The sequence below is a fragment of the Meles meles genome, chromosome 5 (genome assembly GCF_922984935.1).
Source record: "Meles meles chromosome 5, mMelMel3.1 paternal haplotype, whole genome shotgun sequence".
Classification (NCBI taxonomy): Eukaryota; Metazoa; Chordata; class Mammalia; order Carnivora; family Mustelidae; genus Meles; species Meles meles.
The window spans coordinates 64871213-64896184 of record NC_060070.1 but is presented as its reverse complement, the minus strand read 5'-3'; the positions used below and the strand labels follow the sequence as shown (position 1 = coordinate 64896184).

The window sequence follows — 24972 nt, the reverse complement described above, 5'->3', positions numbered from 1 at the left end:
CTAATTTTCCTCTGCATGCAGTTTTGGCTACATCCCACCAGTTTTGAGATTTAACTTCCTCTGTATCACTACTTTCTAGAAAGTCTACTTTTGTATTCAAATACCTTCTTTTCTTTCTACTTTTTATCTGTAATACTAATGAATTGTAAAATAACCTGCCATTAAGGTCTCAAGCTGAATAAAATTCATCTTGACAGAATCCATAAGAAGTTTGTCATTCTTGATACTTCTTTTTGGAAACTCCCCCAGCATCTATCCTGCCTCTTTGCACTTGAAGATATGCTTTAAGAGGTAATACACCCTGTCACATGTGTAACTTGGGCTTGTCTTTGCTTTGCCGTGTTTTTTAAACAGAAAAAGCAAATTGAGCCAGCTGTATAAGCAGTACACCAAGCTAGATCTCCCCTCCTCTGTCTCCTCCCCCTTTATCCTTTTGACAGAGGTGGTGGTCAAGACCAGCTCTGCGAGGCTGCCCTGGATTTTGTACAGATAAGCATTTCTTTCACAGTTACATATTTGGGAAACTTCAGTTAAGTACAGAGGAAGAAAAACACCGTGCAATACCAAAAACCATACAGACATTTAGATGACCATTCCCACTGTGCTCACAAACAGCAGCGTGAGACTCTGACGCTGGGAAGGAGGAAAGCCAAAAAAAAAAAATTCTTTTTAAAATCCAAAGTGACAAAAGAGTTTATGAGGCTTATAAGGTTTGTCACACCATGAAAACAAATCCCCTCATTTACATCCTCATTTACATTTACATACATGAATTTATAGCTCACGGGAAATGGCAAGTCAGAGTGCAGTGGGATTACCAGTGTCCAGACATTTGTGGAGGGCATTTACATATGAAAAGTAGAAAAGAAGTGGGTACATACTAGGACCCTTACCAATCCACTTAGGAAACTGAAAACCCAAAGTGAAAAGATCCTGTTCAGCACTACAGTCCAACAAATACCAGTTAGACAGGCAGAGGCTGTGAGCCTGTAACACACATAGGACAGAAAGAAAAAAGTCAGTTAACAGTTACTGGGTCGAGCCAAGGTTTCAGGCCAGCTTCCCACGTATTAGCCCATTTAAAGTTCATGAAAATCATATCAGTGAGGCAATCACCATCTGGATTTAGAAATGAAAGAGCAGAGATGCAGGAAGTTAGGTGACCTGCCCCACGGCTGCATAGTTCTATGGGCAGAGCCCAAGTCATCAGGGATTAGAAAGCCCCAAACAAGAACCTGTGAACGAGAGGCCAGATCCTGCTTCTTATTTATTCCTCCTATAATTCCTCCTCTGGGGCCATTTTCCAACTCACATTTTGTAATTTACTGGGAATGGGTAAATTGTGTATCTAAGACTCAGATGAGAGGATTAATGGGGAGAAAGCAAAATCTGACCGAATCTGACAAATCATAAATCTGACAAAATCTGACATAATTATAAGGCTTCTTAAGTCAATATGATTTCACTTGACTACATGATAAGCCTAAGATATCAAGAGTTTGTTTCTGCTATTTGCTTTTTAAAAATATATTCCTAACACTCCAGGAATAACTGGAGTAAGAAGAAAGTAAAGGAGAACGGTAGAATGGAGAAAGAGCCAAAGACTTTCATTCAGGAAGAAGAGGTGAACATATTGAGAAGAAAAAGAAAAGCCCCCCCCCCCCCCAAAAAATATCAGAGCAGATCCGGGTTAGTCACTGTGCCAGGTTTTAGGACCAAGGAAGAAAGGTAGTGCAGTGTGAAGACTCAGCGGCCAGCCCAGCCTTCACACACTACCATGCAGTGGACTGGCTCTCATACTAAGTGAATGTTTCTTTGTTGTTGTTGTTCGGATTTATTTATTTTAGAGAGACAGAGAGAGAGGGTGTGTGTACATGGAGTAGGAGCAGAGTGAGAGGGAGAGAGAAACTTAAGGAGACTCCACACTGAGCAAGGAGCTCGATGCAGGGCTCGATCTCATGACCCTGAGATCATGACCTGAGCCGAAACCAAGAGTCAGACGCTTAAAGGACTAAGCCACCCAGGTGCCCCTAAGTAAATGCTTCTTTCAAAAAAAAAAAAATCAAATATGCTGGTACACCTGGGTGGCTCAGTCAGTTAAGCGGCTGCCTTCAGCTCAGGTCATGACCCAGGGTCCTAGGGTCAAGTCCCACGTGGGGCTCCCTGCTCAGGGGGGAGCCCTCTGTCTGCCGCTCCTCCTGCTTGTATGCTCTCTCTCACTTTCTCTCTCTGACAAATAAAGTCTTAAAAAAAAAAAATCAAATATGCTAAGATACAGAAGAAAGACTGGCTTAGAAAAGAAAATGTAGACAATCTCTGGATTACGAAATTAATGTGCTAATCAAATAAAGCTCATTTCCAAATTAAGGATTACAGCTGAAATTTATTACCCACAAAAAAATAACCAAAGCAAACAAATAAACAAAAACTGTCAGGTTCTTAAACTTTGTTGGCAGCAGTGGCCCATCAAGTCAGTAGCCTGTCTTTTTAATTTTCATTCTCTCACTAGTCATTAAGAGAATTATTTATGAGCCTATTATTTCATGTTTGAGGGGAATAAATGTATAATTCATGATTTTCCTCTAGAAAGATATAGGCACTCATCACTTAATTCCTACAAAGGTGAGTGATTAAGTAGGGTTATCAGCTCTGTTAATTTCTGACTCTGTTATTATTACCCTATGCAGACGCCAGTGTTCTAATACTTCAAGCCAACCGATACCAAGCCAACTGCTTTAATATTTCATGTAGATAAATTCACCATATCGGCAAAGCATAGCCCAGACTTAAGACTTTTGTCTGTCTTGCATTGTATGACTAAAATAAATGGCTTTTAGAATTCCAACGAGAGAGGTGCCTGGGTGGCTCAGTGGGTTAAGCCTCTGCCTTCGGCTCGGGTCATGATCTGGGGTCCTGGGATTGAGACCCGCATAAGGCTCTCTGCTCAGCAGGCTCTCTGCCTGCCTACTTGTGATCTCTCTCTCTCTCTCTCTGTGAAGTAAATAAATAAGATCTTTTAAAAAAATGTTAAAAAAAAAAAAGAATTGCAATGAGAGTACAGTATTTCTTAAAGGACATCAAGTCAACTCCTCTATTTTTATTAACAAAAAACAAGTATATTTCAAGTACTGGGTTTTGAAGGGGGCTTTGACCAACAGGATGGTTCTCACAAAGGCAACATTAGAAAAACAAGGCTAAAAAGAAGCAAATATCTCAGATGTCCCACTTACACAACACTTGAAAAAACTGAGAATGAGCCTTTGATATCTACTACCCAAAACAATCTTCACTGCTCTGATTTATTATTGTTAACTGTTCCTGGACAAAGTAAGCTTATGATAATGTACAGTTAGCCTTGATTTTCCCTTAGAGGCCATAGGTCTAAGACACACTCAGGGGCATGGCTTGGATCAACTATGATGCTCCAGACATCAGGGAGAGATTTCAAATCAGCCAGAAATAAAGACCCCTTACGATGTCAGAAAGGGCATTCAATTCTAATGTTTTCGAACTCGGTCCATTCAATATTAAGGTCCACTGGAAATCAAGTCTTCCCAACAGAAATGTCCCCAAAGCAAGAGGTTCCCATATCCCTGCCCCGTTTTTTGGTTTTGTTTTGTTTTGTTGGTGTAGTAGTTCTCTACCACTGTTTTACCATGAAATTGGCACCTTTAAATAATACCCATTTACTACTTCACTGCTCAGTAGGCCCCAAATCCAGAAGGCTTCTGGGTTCTCTGGTTAAGATTTCACCCAAATTAAGGTGTTGACTGGCCTCCTATTTGGGGACTATGGAGGAATATCTGCTTTCAAGCTCATTCAGGAGGTTGGGAAAATTCAGTTCCTTCTCACGGGTTTCCTAGTGGTTCCCTCCTTCTTCAAGCCAGCAACACACTGAATATCCTTCCTTCCCAGGCTTAGAACCTCCCTGAATTCACACTTGCCAGCAGCAGGGAGAAAGCTCAGCTCTTAAAGGCTCCTATGATGATATTAGACCTACTGGATAATCCAGGCTAATCTTCCTCACTGAGTAGTAACCTTCACTCTAGCTGCAGAGTCCTGTTTTGCCATGTACAACATATTGACAGGCATAACACCAGGGGATGAAAGTCCTGGGGGCCAAAATTTTGCCCATCAGAGTTGGCATGGTGGAGTTTTCCATTATTTGGATTCCTTCAAGGCCAGAAGACTCAGACCATTTCACCTTGATAATCAGTTATGGATCAATCATTAATTGATTACCTGTGCTTTTCTTGAGTGAGTTAATATTTCTAGTTTGCACCACCATCCCAGGTAATGAACACTATGTCCCTCCGTCAGAATACCTAGCTCTGGATGAAAACCTCCATGTCATTTACCTTTATAGGATACTGTGCTGCTGTATCCCAAACGTGGTTTTCCCTGGTAAAATCCAAATTATTTTAGGATTTCTTGGCATAGTTACTTCTCCTTCCAAGGCAAATAATCTTAATTGAAACTTTTTGTGCATTTCAACACCTCAGAAATTATCCACAGGGAACAGCTAGAATGAAGCACAGAACCCAGCTGTGAAACAATTTATAACTTTATACACGGGTTAGGGTAAGGTTTTCTACTTTGTTTCTAATACCAAGCAGCTGATACACCAGAATTTTCCCTCATATTTTTAAAAATTTTCAAGTACTAACGAATTAATTCAACCACCCAACCTTGGTGTGATTCTTGGCATCAAGGACAATGAAGAACGTGTTCCCTGCCTTACTGCCCAGCACAAAGAAAACTGCTGGATGACAATGTGGCAGGCGGCCCAGAGAAGTTAAGGCCAGCTTGGGAATGTTAGTGTGGAGGATTTCTACAGGAGCTAACATCTGAGTGCAGTCCTGTCAGTCCAATCTAAATGTTAGGGTGACGCACCATAGGAGAAACAGAAATTCCTTCTAAGCAGAGGGTCCTGGCACATGCAGAGGAAGAGGAACAAGGGTGGTGAATATAGAAGGGGGAGCCACTAGTGGGAACTGAAGCTGAAGAAAATCGGGAGGCATTCTTTCATGAAGGGCTTGTCTACATCATGGTAAGGAACTTGACTTTACCCTAAAAACAATGATATGGTGAGGGGGCTGAGGAGTGTTTGCCAGAGGAGAAAACACATTCTGGAGAGAATCTGGGTACTTCCCAAGAGCAAGTAGATTAAAATCAGGGCATTAGGAGACTGATAAGCCAAAAAAGAACAAAATACTACTCGTCACCACACTACGGCAGGGCTGGCCCAGGAGATGGAGAGGACAGAGCATAATCAAGAAGGAGAATGACAGGAAGTGTAGAAGGGGAGAGGAGGAGACAGAGGACTGCCAGTTTCCCACTACATTCCAGGCACCTCATCTCATTTGATTCCCAAAGAATCACCCCCAACCAAGCAGACAGTGCAGTCACTTCTAGTTATTAGATGGTGGAAATGGCTCTGAGAGTTTACATGGTCTCCTCAGAGTCAGTAAATGATAGACTCAGGATCAGAAACTCTGATTCCTAGGTTAAGACTCTTTCTGCTTCACATGCAGAAATTTTACTAATTTTACTCATAGTTAAAAACATCAAGGGACGCCTGGGTGGCTCAGTTGGTTAAGCCGCTGCACTGGGCTCGGGTCATGATCCCAGAGTCCTGGGATTGAGTCCCACATCGGGCTCCTTGCTCGGCAGGGAGCCTGCTTCTCCCTCTGCCTCTGCCTGCTACTCTGTCTGCCTGGGCTCGCTCTCTCTCTGTCTGACAAATAAATAAATAAAATCTAAAAAAAAAATCAAGAAGTTTTCAGGCTCATAATCCTGAATGGGCATTTTAGTAAGATCTCAATTGGTCATTAAAATGATGGGTCTGTCATCTTCATTTTTTTGAGGTGAAAAAACAACCTCTAGGTCAAAGTTCTTATAACGTTTAATAACCATCACAGTGATAAAGGGAAAGAATAAAGTCCCAAACGCAGCTAAGCACTCAATCACTCAACAGATATTAATAGAGCACCTCTAGGTGTACTCTGACATAAGGTCCTGAATAATAACCAGCTTGTCCTCATGGTACCTAGTATAAACAGAAGAACAAAGTGACCATATTGTGTGCATATTTACAGAGAAAATGGGGAACAAATGTTATAATGGAAATAGAATGAACTGCATACAGGGGAACCCTAGAAAACCATCCAGCAGATCTGAAAATTGAGAACAAGGGATGAGAAGACCAAAGGAAGCACAATTCCAATGAAGTATTTAAACATGTTAAATTAAAACAAAAAACAAAAAACCTCTCATATTTAAATGATCTGCTATGACACAATAATCTACTTCTAAAGATAATTTTACCACTCTTCTTTTTTTGTCCATGTTCAACTGCCCATTCACCAGACTATGCATTGGAGTGGTGGTGGTGGTGGTGGTGGTGTGTGTGTTTAAATCTAAGAGAGAAAAAAGTGCTTGGATCCGGGTGCATTTCTCCTTGGAGAGAAAGTCCTCAATTTCTTAGTCAAGAGAACTGTAAGCCCTTCAGAATGGGGCTTGGGAGGAACCAAGAGGGGACTGGCCATCTCCCTGAGGGACCTGCCACTTCAAAGACCAAGAAAACACCTGAGAAATGTACCTCCCTCCCTACCCTCCCCATCACCACAATGTTTGAATTTCTAGAAATACATTACCTTTCTCCTTTATACCAGCTTCCCACTCTTACAAGCCATTTATGATTGAAATCATTCCACTAGATTTTTCAATCCAGTTGTTACAGAAAATAAGACTCTGAAAGTTAAGAAATCTTTCTTGCTCTACTTATTGCCTACCTATTATCAGCTGAATATAGAAAAATCCACTTCTATATTTTAAGCTATCCTCAAAAAAAGCCCATTTATTTTCAGGGACAGTGATGCCTAAAGTCTGTTTCACCTAAACTGGGTTGCATATTACATTTCATGCCTTTAATCCACAAATATCAGTTGGAATTCCTTCATGGTCAAGCTAATGCGCTAGGGCCCCAAGGAACTTAGAATCTAGTAGAGAAGCCAAAGCATCAATCACTACCACACACAAAAAGTAGTACATGTCCCAAAGAATATGCAAATCACACTCAATGAGGGGGTCAGAACCTGCCCTCCATTTTAATAATGCTATGAAAGAAAAAGTTGTGGTATTACAAACGAGTAAAATATCCTGCACTTATCATGAGAGGACTTTTGCTATTCCTTGTAACACACAAAGCTCAGCAAAACAAATACATGCATAAGAATAAAAACTGAGCTGCTTATTAGACATATAAGTGAGCTTTCTAATTTGGATAGGCTCCCTACTCCTTCTATAGGCTCCCTATCAAAAAGCCATGGGGATCAATTTTCCAAAATCCCAACCAAAATTCTTATCAAGCCTATTTAGTAAAAAGTAAAGGTCTATCTTGATAGCCATATTAAAGCCACCGGTTGCTAACGTTATTGCTAAAATGACATCAGGTAGCCCAATCTTCATTCCCATTACAGAGAAGACAAAGGAATCCCATTAAAGACCACACCTTCTGTGAGCATCAGATAAGAACATGACTGACCTTCTTCCTTTTCCACCAGGTTAGAGGATTTGACAGAGCTACAAGCCCGTAGCTCAGGCACCAACACCATCTTCTCTTTGGCTTAGGTTTGGCCCATGATCGACAATCCCCAAAATACAGAGAAATTGCCAAGACTTGAGCTTTTACTTCACGTGAAATGTACTTGTGAGCAAAGGAGTGGAACCATCACTTACGTTTTTAAGGGTTCACTTGGGCCACTGGGTTGAAAGTCTGTAAAGGGAAACCAAGGTGGGACTCAGGCAAGGAGGGGGCAGTGGTGGTCTGGGAGGTAGATTGTGGAAAAGATTCTAATAATCAAGTCAATGGCATTTTCTGACACACTGAGTGGGGTATGAAAGAAAAAGGGGACATATAGGACTTCCAGGTTTTGGGTGTAAGCAACTGGAAAGATGCATTTGTCCCCAGCTGAAATGAGGAACAGGAATGGGGGCAAGTGTGAGGGGGACCAGGAGTCCGATGTATTCATAACGTCTACTAGAAATCTAGTTGGAAATGTGGAGTGGGCAGATGGATATTCATATCTGAAGTTTGGAAATAAAATCTGGGTGCTACCAGCATATCACAAATACTTGGTTCCCTTACTAGAAAACCGCAAACGACTCTCGACACTAGCTAGAGAATTACCTCACAGTGACAATCCTCGCTGGGTGTGAGGGAAGCAGTACTCTGGCAGAGAGAAGTCTGTTCTCTTCATTTCTCTACACGGCATCTGTATAGTATGACATCATTGCTGCTGGGGGCAATGTCAAGGAAGAGACAGAGAAAGGTAGCTGCTTTTCATGCACAGAACACAGAGGTCACTTTCCAATGTTAAAAGGAGGGAATGGGGAAATTAAAGCAGAGAAAACCTAGTCAAACACAATCCCAAATAGTAGTCTGGGAGAACCCTTTAGTATGTCATGTGCCAAAGGCATCTCATCTATTTCAGGGGCTCCTGTTTTCCCCACGGCTCTCAGACACTTTATCTCCTGCAGATAACATGCCAACAATGGATCCATTCAGCAATTTCATAAAGGTGAATAAGGGGCAGGGAGCAAGTAACAGAAACTCATTTCCAGCCAAATTTGCTATCAGTAGCCAAAAAGCACATTTGCCACACCAACATCAACTTTCTGTGGGAAGCAGAAAAGACACTGGACATTTAAAAGTTTTAGATGTTCTCAGTAGGGAACTGAAAAGAAGCTGTCCTTATGGCGTAATCTGATAAACCTATATCTAAAAGTGATGGTAAGCATGAAACTAATGTTTTATATTCAAGAACAAGCTTAAAGCCATCAAACATTTACCCATCTGTATTCAGTACTTTTGGTGTTTAAGGACTGCATTTTTGGAGGGATGGATACACAATGTCATCTTTCCGGTATGCTATTTGTTTTAGACTTCCATTATAATTTACTAACAATTCAGTTGGACAACATTTACATTTACTAGCCTATTCTATCTGAGACAAAAAGGGGGCTACCGTTACTGAGGACCTAGGAATACAGTGAGATGAGGAATAACCCAGCAACAAGGAGACTTCATTACCAATTGCTCATGCAGCAGTCAGCCTAAAATAAGAACACTGCTCCCCACGTAAAGATCCATCCATCCATTCTGCTCATATAATTACGGAGAGATTGTGTGAAAACAAAACAAACTTTATAAAAGGCATCATGAGTAGTCCAAATCTTGCTTCAATTTTTTAGCAAGTATTTGCTCTTCCAGGAAACATTTCCACTGGTGTTGAAGCAGTCAGAATCAAGTTGGTATCAGGATACTCTCGCTGGCGTCCACAGCTTTCAAAATCCTTGCATTGCTATCATGCACGTTTGCCAGTAAATGTGACTTTTAATACTTTGTATCATCTGGGTGTATTTATACAACTGTGACTACCAAAAACTTTACAAAAATTGGTGTAAATATGCTGTGATACCAATCCAAAAGGATAGCATTCTCCCTGGATAACTACACCATATTCACATATGAAGGTACAAATTAGTCTTTACTTCCACAAGCCCAAGGTAGGTATAATCAGTAACTTTATAAAGCACTCAGGTCAGATTTAAATAGCATTATTACGTATTTGTGAAAAAATGCCCACATCTTATATGTTATTATTTAATCTTCAGTATTTTATCAGGTAGTTGTATTCTAACAGCGAAGGAGATTTTACTCAAGCGTGTATTGTTAAGAGACAGAGTTGGGATTTACTGAATCTTTACTAACCTGTTACCTACTCTCGTTATTTGTGTCATAACTGGCAGGAAACCCCTTTAAAAAGCCTGACTTTGCTTTTTTTCTCAAAGTCCACCTTGGGGAAAGAGGAACTGTCAAAAGGGCTTACAAGTGGACCAGAGAGCAGCTGGAGGCCTTGGGTGCTGAAGAAACCAGCAGCATCAGAGATGGAGGCTCTCCTGGAGACAGAGGAGGGCGTGTGCCTGACATATGGTCAGTGCCCATCAATATCCGATGAATAAACTTTTTTTTTAAGTAGGCTCCATACCCAGCATGGAGCCCAGCATGCAGTCCAGCTCAGGTTTTGAACTCACGACCCTGAGATCAAGATCTGAGCTGAGATCAAGACTTGGATGCTTAACCAACTGAGCCTCCCAGGTGCCCCTGAGGAATAAACTCTTATGTCTAAGACTTTATTTTAGCCCAATAAGATGAACTGCAGAGGTTTTTCAGAATATCAACAGATTTTGGATGAATTTAGATGTACAAATTAGACACCTTGGGAGAGTATTGGGCTTTTTTTTTAGCATAAAGCTGGGTTAGCAACACTTTTCCGGGAAAAATGAAGGGTCCAGAGCTTTCTTTGTCCTCTGAACATCAGGAAAGGGTCTGGATAAAGCAAAAACGAATCTGCAGGAGACGGCTGGGATGGAGCAATGGAGTACGGGGGCGGGGGGGAGGGGGGAGAGGGCGGGGAGGTTGAGGCCTCCACGTGCTTTATTTTCTTCTGCCCTGCCATATTTGTCTCATCTCCAGGCATTTTCTAAAACCGCCTTTGCATTTGCTGAGGGACTTTACCTGTCTGAAAGAGAAAAAGCACTGCTCTTAACTTCTGGTGTCAGTCAGTTTCCCCAGCCAACGTTCTGCCACCTCCAGAATCTCCCAGACTCCCGCCTCTCTCCTGAGCATGGCCTGAACAATGGGGCCACCCTCTGCCCCCCCTTCCTGAGAACACCCTCAGAAGCCTCAGTCCAGCCTTCCCTCCCTCCCACTCCTACTGTGAACAGTGGCTCACTTGGGAGAGCAGAGGCATTTGTCACAACTTTCATTCCAAAGTTTCAGGAGCAGCGAAGCTTGCACCGTTTTGAAACAAAGATCACAGATACTTTCTTGCGGTCACCGAAGCAGAGATTCTCTCTTTGTTTTCAAATGCTGTCTTGTAAAATGTCTCAAGAACAAACATCCATAATCTGACCTTTGAAAACCACTCTGCAGTTAAATAGAAGTTTACTTACATTATACTTCACACAGTTCCTAGAGTTCACCTTATGTTATTTATATCTTTTTGTTATAACAAGACATTCCAAAGAAAAAGTGGTCATGAATGCTCACATTTCTCTTACTGTGCACACCCCCAACACACACACAAATTCAGCCCAAGTTCAAGTCAGCATAGCTTTTTGTCTCAAAGGCTCTCAGTATCAGCCACATTTTGATAGTAATAACAATAAAAAATCTAAACCTAAGCTAATAAAACCTGCTAAGTGTCATGTCATCAGCACATGGAGGATGAACAGTATGTCGTTGTTACTGCCTGTCAAGTTAAGACCTCCTCATCTTAAATTCAGTTGCTATGTATGATTTTATAAAATAATTGACACTTTTCAACTTAAGAATATCCACCTTCCCACCCAATGTCCCCCAATAAAAAATCTTGATAAGCTGCTTAATCACACAAAAGCTATTAATTTGCTTAAAGACCCTTAGTTTGTTTTCAAGCAGTGTTTCCTTCTGAGGTTTAAAATGGGTACATACCCCTCCATACCTTTGTGCCTGCTGGATGGTGGTGACATGGTGTCCCGAGTGGTAAATTGCCTTCATCACACTGATCCATTTGCCTTCGTCTATTAACTATCACCTTTACTAACACATGTGCAGACTACTGATCACACCTCCGTAACTAGAAGGAGTTCAATCCAGCTTAGGCATGATACAGCTCCCCCAACAAAGAGGGTAAGGGGAGCGAAAGAAAAGAAACTAGAAAAGACAGAGGGAAAAAGAGGAGACAAGAACAGGTAAAAATGGAACAGGAGATATTAAAATGGAGAACTTAACTGAAACCTTTGCCAGTGCTTTCCATAATGCGAGTCATTTGATTCAGTTCCACCAAATTACCCAGAGCACTATCTTCGCACAGAGCATGCTCCAGAAATGAGCAGACACCCAGCTCTGTGAGCTCCAGGCAGCAAAGCTCTGCTAACTGCCTTTTCATTCCTTAAGGATAGCATCTCCTAGTTTATATTGTATTATCTATTCAGCATGGTGAGCTGGCTTTTTCCATTAACATATTTAAAAACAAGACTTTAACTGCAGGAGGAAGAAAGAACTAGAAAGCATGATAGACTTTTCAAGGGAAAGACAAAGGAAATAAAGGGCCAGCTTTGTTTGGTTTATTAAATTTCAAGGGCTTTGCCTGCCAGTTTGAAAAATGCATGATATCACCAGTGCGTTTATTAGAAGTGCTACTTTAAATTGCAGATTGAGCAAATGTGAATTCCCCTTGGTAGCTGTAGGTTATTGACTAACAATTATATGCAATTTTTAAATGAAAGGAGGAGGAAAAATAGGAGAAACTTGAAGGGCTACAGTTCTAAAAGCTGCTGTTAATTTAAGTAAAACTCAAAATCTCAATGTATGCATAGTAAAAATGTCCAGATTCACAAAGATGCAACATTTTCAAGAGCGCTTTGCATTTTGGTTATTAGAGTCTTTAAAAGTGATGCTCTGAATCAAATGGCAAATAGCATAAACTTTGCTCAGTGCTTCCTTGACAGTTTAACACTGATTTAAGAAGGGGGTGGGGAACCTCCCAGAGCAAATGGTTACTTGCTAGCTAACTTGAAAAATACACTTGTTTCAGCACAGAAATAACAAATCTGTTTCTGATTCCAGACATTATTTTCTAAATGCTTCCAAGAAAAGAATCTAAGGAATTCTTTTACATGCACAACATACACGAGACAACTGGAAAGCAGTCTGTGATCCGTTCCAGGATGCACAAGGAGGGAGAGAGCTGAGTTTCTAGTATAAACGGCCCTCGTGGGAGCAGAAGCACATGCCTGAGATAGTTCATAGCTGTAATCTCCAACATAACTCTTTGCTATTATTAGACAACCTAAAGGCTTTCCTAAGTTTGTAACTCATGAAGCAGAAAAGAATAAAGACAGGACCCTACCCTGCTGAGCATGCAGGCAGCTGGGATACACCCACTCCAGAGAATTTACCACTTTCCAATCCATGAAACTGGATTTCTAGATCTCCAATGGCAGTAAGAGCTGAGAAAGGGAAAGAATCTAGTCCAACACACCAAAGCCAGGTTTAAATCTCTGGGGAGAATGCTGACTAGGTAAAACCCAATACTAAATTCAGAAACTAAAGGTCCACGATGCTCATAAAACACACTGAAATTATTCTTGGACCACAAAAGGATAGGTGTACGATTCTTTTTCACATTAAGAATGACATTTTAAAAATAATACTTTATTCTCTAAACTCAACTACGTACATAAATTGTTTTATAATTTTTAAAATTATGTCGCAAATATGACAATGATTCAAAAGTACATAATTTAGCATGCATCACTTGTGCGATATTAATAAGAAGACTAAGCGACAAAATCCACTTTGGAGAGAAGGGGGATAATAGGAGAATTCTGAAAGACTGAGTCATCCAACTGACTGAGCTATCTAATGCAACTGTTTAAATTTTGGCTCACACTGAGATGACTGCAGTGAACCAAGTTCAATTTTGTCTTTTGTTTTTCCCTTTCTCAGCAGGCTAAGATTTCATAAGGAAAACTGGATCACTTATAGGAAAGAAAAAGGCAACATTTTCATTAGGGCTACTGACCCTAGTATATGCTTCACCCTTCTCCCTGCACATACAAACCTCTCTTAAGCAGCATCCAAGGACAGTCATTCTTACAGCGCTGTGCCCACCTCTTATAAGGCTACCTTTAATCAGTGTGATTTTACACATGGTCCGCTCTAATGGGTTGAATAGTGTCCCTGGAAACCCACATGCACCAGGAACCTCAGAATGTGGCCTTATTTGGAAAGAGTCCTTGCAAATGAAATCATTAAAAATGAGGTCATATCTGCATTAGGGTGGGCCTGACCTCCAATGACACTTGTCCTTATATAAAAATCACAGAGATATCCCAGGAAAAAAAAAGCATCACTGAGATGCTACCACCAGCCAAGAGATACCCGAGGCTACCAGAAACTGGAAGAAGCAAGGGAAGACCCTTTGTAAGAAATTTTGGAGGGGACATGACCCTGCCAACACCTTGATTTTGGATTCTAGTTTCTAGGTTATGAGAAAAGAGATTTCTGTTTTAAGCCACTTGCCTACTGGTAATTTGTTACAGAAGCTCTAAGAAACGAATCCAGATTTGTCTCCTAACTGGTGCCAGTTGGCCAATGCTTTGCTACCCGTCTGCAACCAGAGTACTCCAGGCAACAAATTAAATGCTTAAGGACTTGTATGGCTGTTTGATACAGTGGTGACATCACATAAGACATAATGTTGTTTTATCTGTCTGTGATGGGTTGGAAAGTAAAAGGAAAAAAAAAACAGTCTTCACAGTTAGAGATGCACTTCAAAGATAATTAATATTTACAAAGATGAAGCTGGAGGGCTGTAATTAAGAAATTTGCATTCTGAATCGTCTCAGAGAAACTTGTGTTCCACTCAGTATCAGTGGTAAAAATATTTTATTCTAATATTTTGAATGGCATAATCCACAAATGGTTTACAATATATGCATGGTCGTTAACTGTTACTCATATTATTTGATTAGCTGGAAACTCATTTCCTAGACCACAGTGCATCACTGATTACACAATGAGGGAACAACACACCAGAGCTTTGTTAACCACAGGGCCCTTGGCAGAACCTAAGAGAACGTCTTCTGAGAGACTGGGAGCTGAGACATTGTTCATACAAAATGAACTTGGGTGGAGTGAATGGATCTGAGCTACTTCAATGGCAATAACAGAGAGTGACTACAACTTCATGAGTTTTAATAGCAGACAGCAATGACAAAGATGACATCTCTCTTCCAAGAAGGCACTTTTTCTAGTACCCTACCAACCAAAAGCTCAACAGACAAGACTTTAGAAATAAACAGTCTAAATGGAGAAGAGGAAACCCTGCAGTAATGTGGGAGACCATCTGATGGGAATGTTTTCTCTCAACAGTTAAAAGAAATACACGGGAACATGACTTACCCAAATGAAGGGCAATCGTGTTTTCCTTTAACATCCGTGCTAATCATAACCACAGACTCAAGAGCCCTTAGAACCTCAGCTGGCCATAGAAATAGGCCAATTAATGAAAGCCCCTGAAAAAGTGTCCAATAGAGGGAAACACAAACACAGTAGGAAACACAAAGTGTCCGCAAGCAGCCTTTCATATTCCTGTGTTCAGGCTCAGTCACCATTACTTTCTCATGAGTTTGCCTCACAGGAAGCATGGAAGGGCGACCTAAAAATCATTATTGTAAATCAAGAGGCTACTAATCACAGGAAGAGAGCCGAATGTCAACTGTTTGCCCTGGCTGCTGGCAGATCAGAAAGTGGGCTTTAAAGGAGACTGTGGATTCCTGGTTTGAACACACACTTCAGCACAAAAGTACTCGCTTGTCATCACATGCCATTCACTTGACTTTCTAAAATTTCCCAAGTTACCACGGAAACTAAGAGTTCATGAAGTTGATAGATTCTTTAATAAAATGAAATTGCTATTATGGGAATGGGTGGAGACAAATATGCTGAAGCTGCAGAAGCCATACCCTGCAACAACTCCACACCTGCATTCAATTAAAAATCCTAAACCTTAAGCTATCATTAGATCATAATGATTTCAACTACACTGTGGAAATTACGCCAGGTTAGCCTACAGCCTCCTCCCATAATACTGAATTCTGGCTCCTCCTAGCTATGTTTTTTTTGAGCAAACAATTTTTTAACAAACAGTACTACGAGAGCCCATAAGTCATTTCATTTAAAATTATTTTTCAGAACTATTCAAATTCATTTCAGTCTTAAACAGAGCTCTTTAGAAATCCACTGCAACTAGGAACTCTCTAGGGCAAGAGCTAATTGAATTCTCAGGGAGGGACGAATGGGATGTTCTTGTTTGTTTTTACCCCCTTGATTTCATCAAATTTATACCAACCATAGAAACAAATACACCAAACTCAAAGTTTTATATTAAAGACAGTGGTGGGTTTTAAGGTGTCAAATTAGAGCTAAATCTGTAAACGTGGAAACTAAAAAATCCATGTCTAGAGCTCATTAGCAGGCTTTGTGGACAAAGAGAAATCAGCAAAGTAAGCCAGCCAGGACCTCTTCATTTCCAAAAATTGAAAAGCTGTCAAGAATTTCCCATCAACAGAATAACATACACTGATAGATATGAAAAAAATAGTCTACTCCGGTTCCAAGAGAATTCATTTTAACTCTTCCATTCCAACAATCTCACAGACCCACACACTCTCAAATGTCTAAATTAATTACATTAAGGCAAGAGCTGGAACAAAAATAGAGTTTGAAGAAAAAATAATTGCCTAAAAAGAGGAAACACTGCCTAATTAATCAGGGAGTCTCTATATATACTCATATGTTCTCCATCTTACGGTACTTAGTAAGCACTATCATCCATACGTAGCTAGAACAAGAAGTATGTTGTACAACAAAATTAATTTCTTTCCTGAATTCACACATTAAAGCTTCAAGCAATAGAATAGCTTTCCCCTTCCCATTCACTCTGATCCTTTACAGGAGCAACTTACCCCATAAAAGCTTCTCTGGTAGAACTCATGCTACAACTGTACACCATTCCTATTTGCATTAAGTTTCCTTAATTCCAAACTTGTAACTACTTTTGTCAATAAGAAAATGCATACAAAACACATCCAAAAAGCGAAATATCCTTTCTGTCTAAAAGAACATTCCACCTCCCCAGCAGGAGGTCTTTCTTCCTGTTTGCAACAAGGAGGAAAAAGAACAATGACTTTTTTCACTTTCATACTTGCAAACTCCCCCAAACTTTGATTTTAATAGTGCTAGGTGAGCACTGTGAGTTAGACTCTGATACTAGATGATCATTTTCCTAACTAAAACCTCACCACCCGAATGGCCCCAAAGCCCCCTCACCTTTCAGGCAGAACATTCTGAAGCAGTGCCATGGGGGGCTGGTGCTCTACCGTCCCATGGAGCTTGCAGTGCTAGGCACAGCTGTCTCCCAGCCCACCTCCCCACATTCACTGCCAGAGAGCGGGGCAGTCAGCCAGCAACTGCGATTACAGGAAGCCACTGCCCAATCCCTGGCTTTCTGGGCTGAGCTGCCGACACCTCCCTATCTCTCATACGCTGTTTCACACCATGGAATCAGCCAGGATCATCTTGAAAAGTGAGGGGCGCCGGGGCTGAGCAGTCACTGTTCGCTCAGTCCAGTGCAGGCCCACGTCAGGGCAAGCCCATTTGTTTGTCTTATCAGCATTTTCCATTGCACCAGATGCAGGACCTCACGTGATCGACAGCACAAAAAGGAAATCACTTGATTCGGTTTAACTCTTTGCTATTAATTATGACTCCTATTCTTTGACCTCATGTTTCCTTTGTTACTCATACTCTTAACTTTTTTTTTCTTCCTGGTGTAGAACAATTCATATACCGGGACATAATTAGCACTAAACATCACGGTATGAAACTCTGCACACAGCTGTCGGAGTTGAGATAAACGGGTGGGTCTCTGTGAAGCACTCAACAGTGTCGAACAAAGAGTAAGCACTGTGGATGTGTTGACTGTCATCATGACTACCACCACTGCTGGTAATAAACTGGAGTGTTAGGATTCAAATCCGAAACGTGTTACACTTGCACAGCATTGCCCTTTCTCAGAGGAAACAAAGATCGGTCCATTTCAGTCGGCATTGGAGGATGTGAATTTCTCACTCTGCTGCAGCCACAGTCAGATTGCTAATTTCTCCTCCATTCAAGAGTTAAATTCACTCTGCTGAGTTCACGAATACTGCAAACTTCTCAGCATGGGTTAAAAAGCCATGGAAGGAACTTCCCTGCCTATCTAAAGAGAAACGGTCTACGAATGTGGCCTCCAGAGCACCCTGCTTGAAAGCACTGTCTGAACTGTGAGTGCCCTCGAGATGCTCAGAGACTCTCGAGCCCCCTGGCCACCGGAAGTGGCCATTGTTTGTGAGGCCCGTTACTGTGTGCAGGTCTTCCTCTTGACTCCACGGGATGCAGGAAACTGACTCACAGAACCAATCTATCTGTCTGTGTCCTGGGGTGCTCGCTGCAGCCCCTGTGACACGGGTTAGATGCTCTGTCTTTTGGCTTTTAACATACCGTTCAGCATACCCTCATTTGGTTTCCACTCCTCGTCTTCCAGTATTTCCAGCAGTGCCCAGTTCATAAGTTCCTTACCATGAGGAAATCATGGTACTACTTGCTATGAGCACAAAAAAATATTAAGAGGTTCCTAGCCAGAAGCTGCTGGGGTGAAAAAACCTGCATGTGGAATGAAAAACAGTGATATTAACTCTTAGAACAGAACGGGAAGGAACCTTATCACTCATTTCATCTGATAAAAGGGTTCAGAGATGAGGTGATTTGGCCAGCTAACCCAGCAGTGAGCTGAATCAAGATCAAAATCAAGCCACCTGACCTAGCCTTTTCCATCTCACTATGTGACCCTCCCCACAAATGGGCAGAGTCACTCCTTATCCTTTCCTATTTGGGGGGTGGGGTGTATCTCCTGTGCAATTTACGAATTGTCAAGGTATTCCTGAAAGTATTCTTCTGGGTTGGATTCAGATTTTTAAGTTGCAAAGAGAGAGAGAGAACTTTTACAAGTTGGAGAATTAAGATTTCTGAACACAGGTCAGTACACAGAGTTTGGGGAGCTTACATGCTTCTACCAGCACTCTGAATACTCACAGTCCAACCTTTCCATATAGAAGTGACTGTATATGCTAGAAAGAATACTGAACCAGAAAACAAAGTGAACCTGATTGCAGTCACTTCCATACGATTATCCTGCTGGTCTCTACAGCAATTTCCTGAGCTGCCAACAAGCTCACTGAATATGGGAAATAAGTCAGCTCTAAGAGTCAAGCCTCTGGAGGAAGCATGGCCCTGTGGACATCTTGATTTCGGACTTCTGCCCTCCTGAATTGTGAGAGAATAAATTTCTGTCATTTTAAGCCACCCGTTTGTTGTCATTCAGTACAGCAGCCCTAGGAAACTAATACATTTAGCAAGGTAAGCATTCTGGGAGGAAGGGAATAAATTTTTTTTTTCTTTTTAAACTAACTTCAATTTATAATTACATGGGCTTAAAGCCATGCTTTATCCATGCTACTGTGGCTGAATTTTTACTGAAACAGGAAAAAAAAATCTTCACATAATAATTTTAAATAGCACGAATACCATCTTCTATTAAATTAGTGAAATTAGGGGCACCTGGGTGGCTCAGTGGTTTAAGCCTCTGCCTTCGGCTCAGGTCATGATCTCAGGGTCCTGGGATCGAGCCCCACATCAGGCTCTCTGCTCAGTGGGGAGCCTGTTTCTCCCTCTCTCTCTGCCTGCCTCTCTGCCTACTTGTGACCTCTCTCTGTCAAATAAATAAAATATTAAAAAAAAAAATTAGTGAAATTATAGGTATCACCTACCTGAAAAGGTCACAGCACTAAACTCAAGCCATGAAAATGGAATATTCTTTTATTAATATCAAACATGAAATTATGTAGAGATTTTTTAAAAATCCCTTACTTGTACCATCAAACAACTGTGAATATATTTGAGAAATAAAACCTGAAAAGGCACACTGTTCAATCTAGGGGGAAAAAAATAAGAACTACCCAGGAAAATGATTATTATTATCTGTCACCACCGATGAGGGCTGCTGAGAAGCCCGCCTAAGGGGGGGCGGGCCTGGGACAATGTATGCTTCCCGAATCCACCACCCTCTGGACTGGACACAGGTGCCTTTGCCAGCCATGACCTTAGAGCACAACCACTTCTCTCCCTTGGAGGATTACAACATCCAGCGTCATGTTAAAGTTTAACATTATTATCTCTGCCAGAGGGAGTGGTAACCAACTAAATAGCCAAAAATTTTTAGACCTTTACATCTTCCAAACTACTCCAGTGCTATGAAATTTGTTGCCTTAAAAAAAAAAAAAATGCTGTTGTTTCAATAAAATAGTGAGGATAGGAGTCAATTAGGAATTAATTTACACAATACATTGAATGAGTGACTCTAGATAGGTTCAAAGTTTTACTTTGCTCCTAGCAAAACACAAGGCAGACGTACACAAGAAAAACTGGCAAACCAGGTTTTCTTTCTACCCTGACCCTGAGTCTTACCAAAAAAGTCAGACAAAGATGAAAAAACCCTTCTCTACACCCATTCCAGAGTTTGTTTCACATGAACTAGAAAAGTATTCCACCAGGTAAGGCCTGTCTTCATACCTCCATCTCTAGGCATGCATCTCAGCACTCTACAAGTCAGAGGGGATTAAAGACCTATTCCCAAACACCATGTTCTGTTTTCCCCTATACTACAAGAGACTGAAGATGCCGAAAACTTCTGATACTTTTAAGGTTAGAAGGACCAGAGAGGAAGCCCCCTGGTAGCCAAGGCTGAGGGGCCGCATCTGAACGTGTCTGGAAAGGTTCAGTCATTCCCCACTCCCTCACTGTCCTACAACACTGCAGTTTCTACCAACATTCGAGTTTTTCCGTATATTTATTACTACCACAGGCCCAAGAGAAAGAAGAAAAATATGACAGCATAACTTTAAGTTGGCTAATTTTGTGTTTTCCCTGACTAGCTCCCCCACTTCACTGCACCAATCTGGTCCCTTCTGTAGCAGGGTTAGTTCATCCTACAAAAACCCGGGCACGGGTCTTTGTTCTAGACACTTCCTCTTCCTATCATCACCAGACCCTGTCTCCTGCTGGATTCTTCTGCACTCTGGAGGCAGGGATGACCTACTTGATACCAGGGCGACCATTCTTGAAGGAGGTGTTGGAACCCCAGCTCACTATAGAGACGGGTTGCTCGGTGTTGGACCCGAATCCGCTATGGAGTCGAGGAGAACGGCAAACACTTCACTAGGGTTCCTCAGTGGCTTCTGGCCTCAGGAACTTCACATAGGTCACCATATTTCCTCCAGGAATCAAGGGAGTTCTGCTCTCACTGGACATTTTAAAATGCGCTTTCCTGAGCCAGTTGTTAGGGTTATTTCTTTTTTTTTTTTTTCCTTCATGGCTAAGTCTGGACTTCATGACATCATGGCCAAGAAGGCAGCCCTCGTTTGGCTCTCTACTGTGAAATCCATCTCTTACCTCATTCGTGCCACCCTCACTCTCCTAAGAGCCAAATGACTTGATTTTCTTTTTGTTAAGAACTCTTGGGTCCCTCTGGTTCTTTTTTTCCCCAGGGAATGTAATAACAAGTTTCCCAGCTGACCTGAGCTCTCAGCACAGAAGATCTTGGAGCCTCTCCTGATCTCTTTAGCTGTGTAGATTTGCCGACTCCACTGCCATCCACTGGGCTCCCTTCTCTAAGTCCATCCAGTGCCTCAGAAACACAGTCCACCTCGCGAGCGACAGCAGCCAGAAGAGGCTTTACTGTGCAACCTTGCTCTGTTCATCCTGCTGGATGAGCTTCCAAAGGTTCTACCCGTGGCTGAGATGTTTCTCCAAGCCATAACACTCCTTGCTTCCTTTACAGTAATTTACTTTTTGTTTCTAAATCTGTTTTCTTATTCTATTTTCATACAAACCTACTACACCTCTCCAAAAGAGCTCCAAGTGCTCTATTCTCTCCTTTAGGAAAATAACCAATAATAATGATAATGATAAAGAAAATGGTGATGATATTTCCACTTATGCAAAAAAACACAAGGTAGAATAACCCCAAATTCCTCAACTAGCAATAAAAGCCTGTCTGACACTTGGATTCAGCTCTTTTCCCCAAAATTTTTTTGGCCATTTCCCCCTTCAGGGGCCTGTCAGCAGGCTTTGTGCCATATTCTGTATGGCTTCATACCTCCACTGTCTTTGATCAGACAATCATTTCCTTCATCCAAAATGCAGCACCCACCCCCACTGCCTGTTTCATTTCTCTTAAGCCTGTGGACCTTGCTCCTCTCAATCAATCTCTCCTTGCACAAGTCACCGCAGCACTGTTTCTATGCAGTGATCAGAGTGTCTCAGTTCTGCCCACCTACAAGGAGAAGTCCTCAACATAGGACTCATTCTCACTTAACCTCCAATGCCCCGCAGGATACCTGAAACAGAACAGACGGTCAATGTTCGTAGCATAAACCACAATTATTATCATGTCAATATTTCGTCCAAAAGCAAAATAGTAGAAAGTGTATAAAAATTGGGCGAGATATATTTCCAACAGTATAATGATTGCTATGAGCCATCATAAAAATATTTAACATAGTCCTTAAAATTAAATACATATTTTCCCTACATATAATTATACTGAAACTCCTTATTAATAGTTATGACCATTACTAGTCAAACTGATAGTAGAATTTTTATAAATCATTATTTCTTTTTTAAAAAATGATTTTATTTATTTATTTGAGAGAGAGAGAGCACAAGCAAGGGGGAGAGGCAGAAGGAGAGCAAGGCTGAGCAAGGAGCCAGTCGTGGAACTTGATCCCAGGACCCTAGGATCATGACCTGAGCTGAAGGCAGACACTTAACCAACTGAGCCACTCAGGTGTCCCTAAATCATCATTTCTTTAACAGCCTATCACAATATATACAAATATCAAATCATTATGTTGTAATATAATATTATAATATTATATGTAAACTATGTCTCAATTAAAAAAAATACACCATAAAAAACGGCTAGTAGTCTAAAGAGGCCTCATTTTCAAACCCACAAACACAAATGCCATTCTCTCTGAAGACAAGTTCTCCAACAAACTCAGAGAGCAGTTTTTCCTATTCTCATTCAGCCTAATTAAATGTTTGAAGGATCACGGAAGTGGAAAAGAAAAAAAATTGTTTTTGAAAGTATCCATTCAAGAACGTTGAAGTCAGTGTGTCCAGCTGGGAGGGAGGATACCAAAAAATATCATAATAATGACCCCAAATACCCTTTCCTAGTAGAATTATAATGAAACATAGGAGAAAAAAAAACAAACCTAGAGTCTAAATGTCATTTCCTTAAAGCTTTGCCATTGTCAATATGCCTAATATGTGCATATTTAGAGAGTTTAAGTTTTTTTTTTTTAAAGATTTTATTTATTTAGTTGACAGAGAGAGATCACAAGTAGGCAGAGAGGCAGGCAGAGAGAGAGAGGGAAGCAGGCCCCCTGCTGAGCAGAGAGCCCGATGCGGGACTCGATCCCAGGACCCTGAGATCATGACCTGAGCCGAAGGCAGCGGCTTAACCCACTGAGCCACCCAGGCGCCCGAGAGTTTAAGTTTAAAGCATATAAAAATAACCTCATATCCTTTCATGCTGTATATTTTACCAGCATGTAACTCCGGAAATAAGCATCAGTGGCACCCCTTCAAAAACAACAACAACAAACAAGCTTACCTAAAATGAAGAGGTCATTTATATCATTTTCCCCTAAACATCTGAGTAATCTAAGGAAATTAAAACAATAACCAATCTTCAGCCTCAGAAACAGGTGCAACTCTTCCGCCCACAAAATTACCCTCCTCAATCATTCTAAAGAGAAGTCAGTCTGCAAAGAATTACTTAAGATCATGTATCAGCCAACCAAGAGGAACCCAAGTTCTGTCACGGTTTACTTGTTAATAAAGCATAAACCCATAACCAAAGAGTAACTGGATTGTTACTATCTTTAATCATCAAGGAAAAAGATAAAAGGAAGATGTACCAAGTTAAAATGCCCAGGCTCCTGATAATTTCTGCCTGGGGAACTGAATACTTACTCTAATATTTAAGTTACTTAAGACATATAAATTTGAAACCACTTTATTTTATAACCAACTGTGTGTTGGAAAAGCTTGAAGTTTTACAAAGAACTAGAGGATTTCCATCAAAAAGGTAGTTTATTTCTGAAATCCCATTCTCCAACTTGTGACCCACTTAAACCGTGGTGACAAGGTTTACAGGAAGGAGCTAATCATTTCCCGTTCAAGTGCCAAGTCTTTGGAGCAGCCAGGCAGCTTGAAACTCCAGGAATAGCCCGTTATTTCAGGACCCATAGGATTTACAACAATAATGGTCGGAGGAAACCACACCATTTAGGCTCCCTCCGTCTCTTTCCCTGTCCTTAGGAGTATAAAAATAAGCAAGAAAATGATTCTTCAAATTGGCAGACCAATTTGAGGGTGGCATCTTGCCACAGTGCATGATAATCATAGAGTTACAAGATCCACAGAGAACACAGCAAGCCACAGAAACAGAGATGATCTTTTCTGATCCTCCTCTTTGATCGTGCTAAATAGATCTAAGCCTTTCCCTTTTTTATTTTTGTTTTACCTCTTCCTCTTTTCCTCCTTCCTCCTTCACTCCCTCCCCACTCATCTTTCTCTCTGTCTCTCACCCTCTCCCTTCTCTGGGTGACATCAGTAAGGGTAAGTCCTGCTAAAAGTCACCTACAATTCTGTCGATGGAATGGCTGGCATTTACTTTGTGTTCTAGCTTTATTGAATGCATCTCTGTAAATGAATGACAGTTTATTAACAACAGTAAAATCTATAGCTCCTCCAGAGGAAAAAGGTTATATGCCAAAAACAGAATACTACATTTTAAAATTTTAAAATGCACTTATTTTGAAGCAGATGTGATTCTGACAGCTCTATTAAGTCATCGGACTGTCTCTGAGGACCTCAGTTCATACAAAAGAAAGGCATCAGGCCAAGGCCCTTGGGGTTTTCTGTTTGTTTTTTGGGGTGTGTGTGTGTGTTGGGGGGAGGGGGCAGTTTAGTTCGAGATTTTTTTTCCTTCAATTCTTTGAAAGCTAAATCAATTTTTTACTTTTGTAAGGGAATAAGTGACACCAGAGAGCCTGTTCTCAAGGCTGATGTTGTCCCCCTTCTGCCTTTGCCATCATTAGTAAGCTGCCTATCTTCCACAGATCTACTTGAGAAAACTTTCTGTGTGCTATAGAGTGAATGAAAAGCTTCCAAAATCAGCCCTGTAA

General features: G+C 41.1%; 1 protein-coding gene across 3 annotated transcripts in view; it reads right to left on the bottom strand.

Moving 5' to 3' along the window:
• NHSL1 (NHS like 1) overlaps positions 1–24972 on the bottom strand; it is a 228541-nt gene that overhangs the window by 90430 nt on the left and 113139 nt on the right. The window contains exon 1 of one of the 3 annotated variants that reach the window (XM_046004721.1): positions 16946–16976. The exons of the other annotated variants lie outside the window; for them this stretch is intronic. Coding sequence (XP_045860677.1) covers positions 16946–16961 — 16 coding nt within the window. The 5' untranslated portion in view covers positions 16962–16976. Of the gene's footprint in view, positions 1–16945; positions 16977–24972 lie in introns of those variants that run through there. 3 annotated transcript variants of the gene reach the window in all.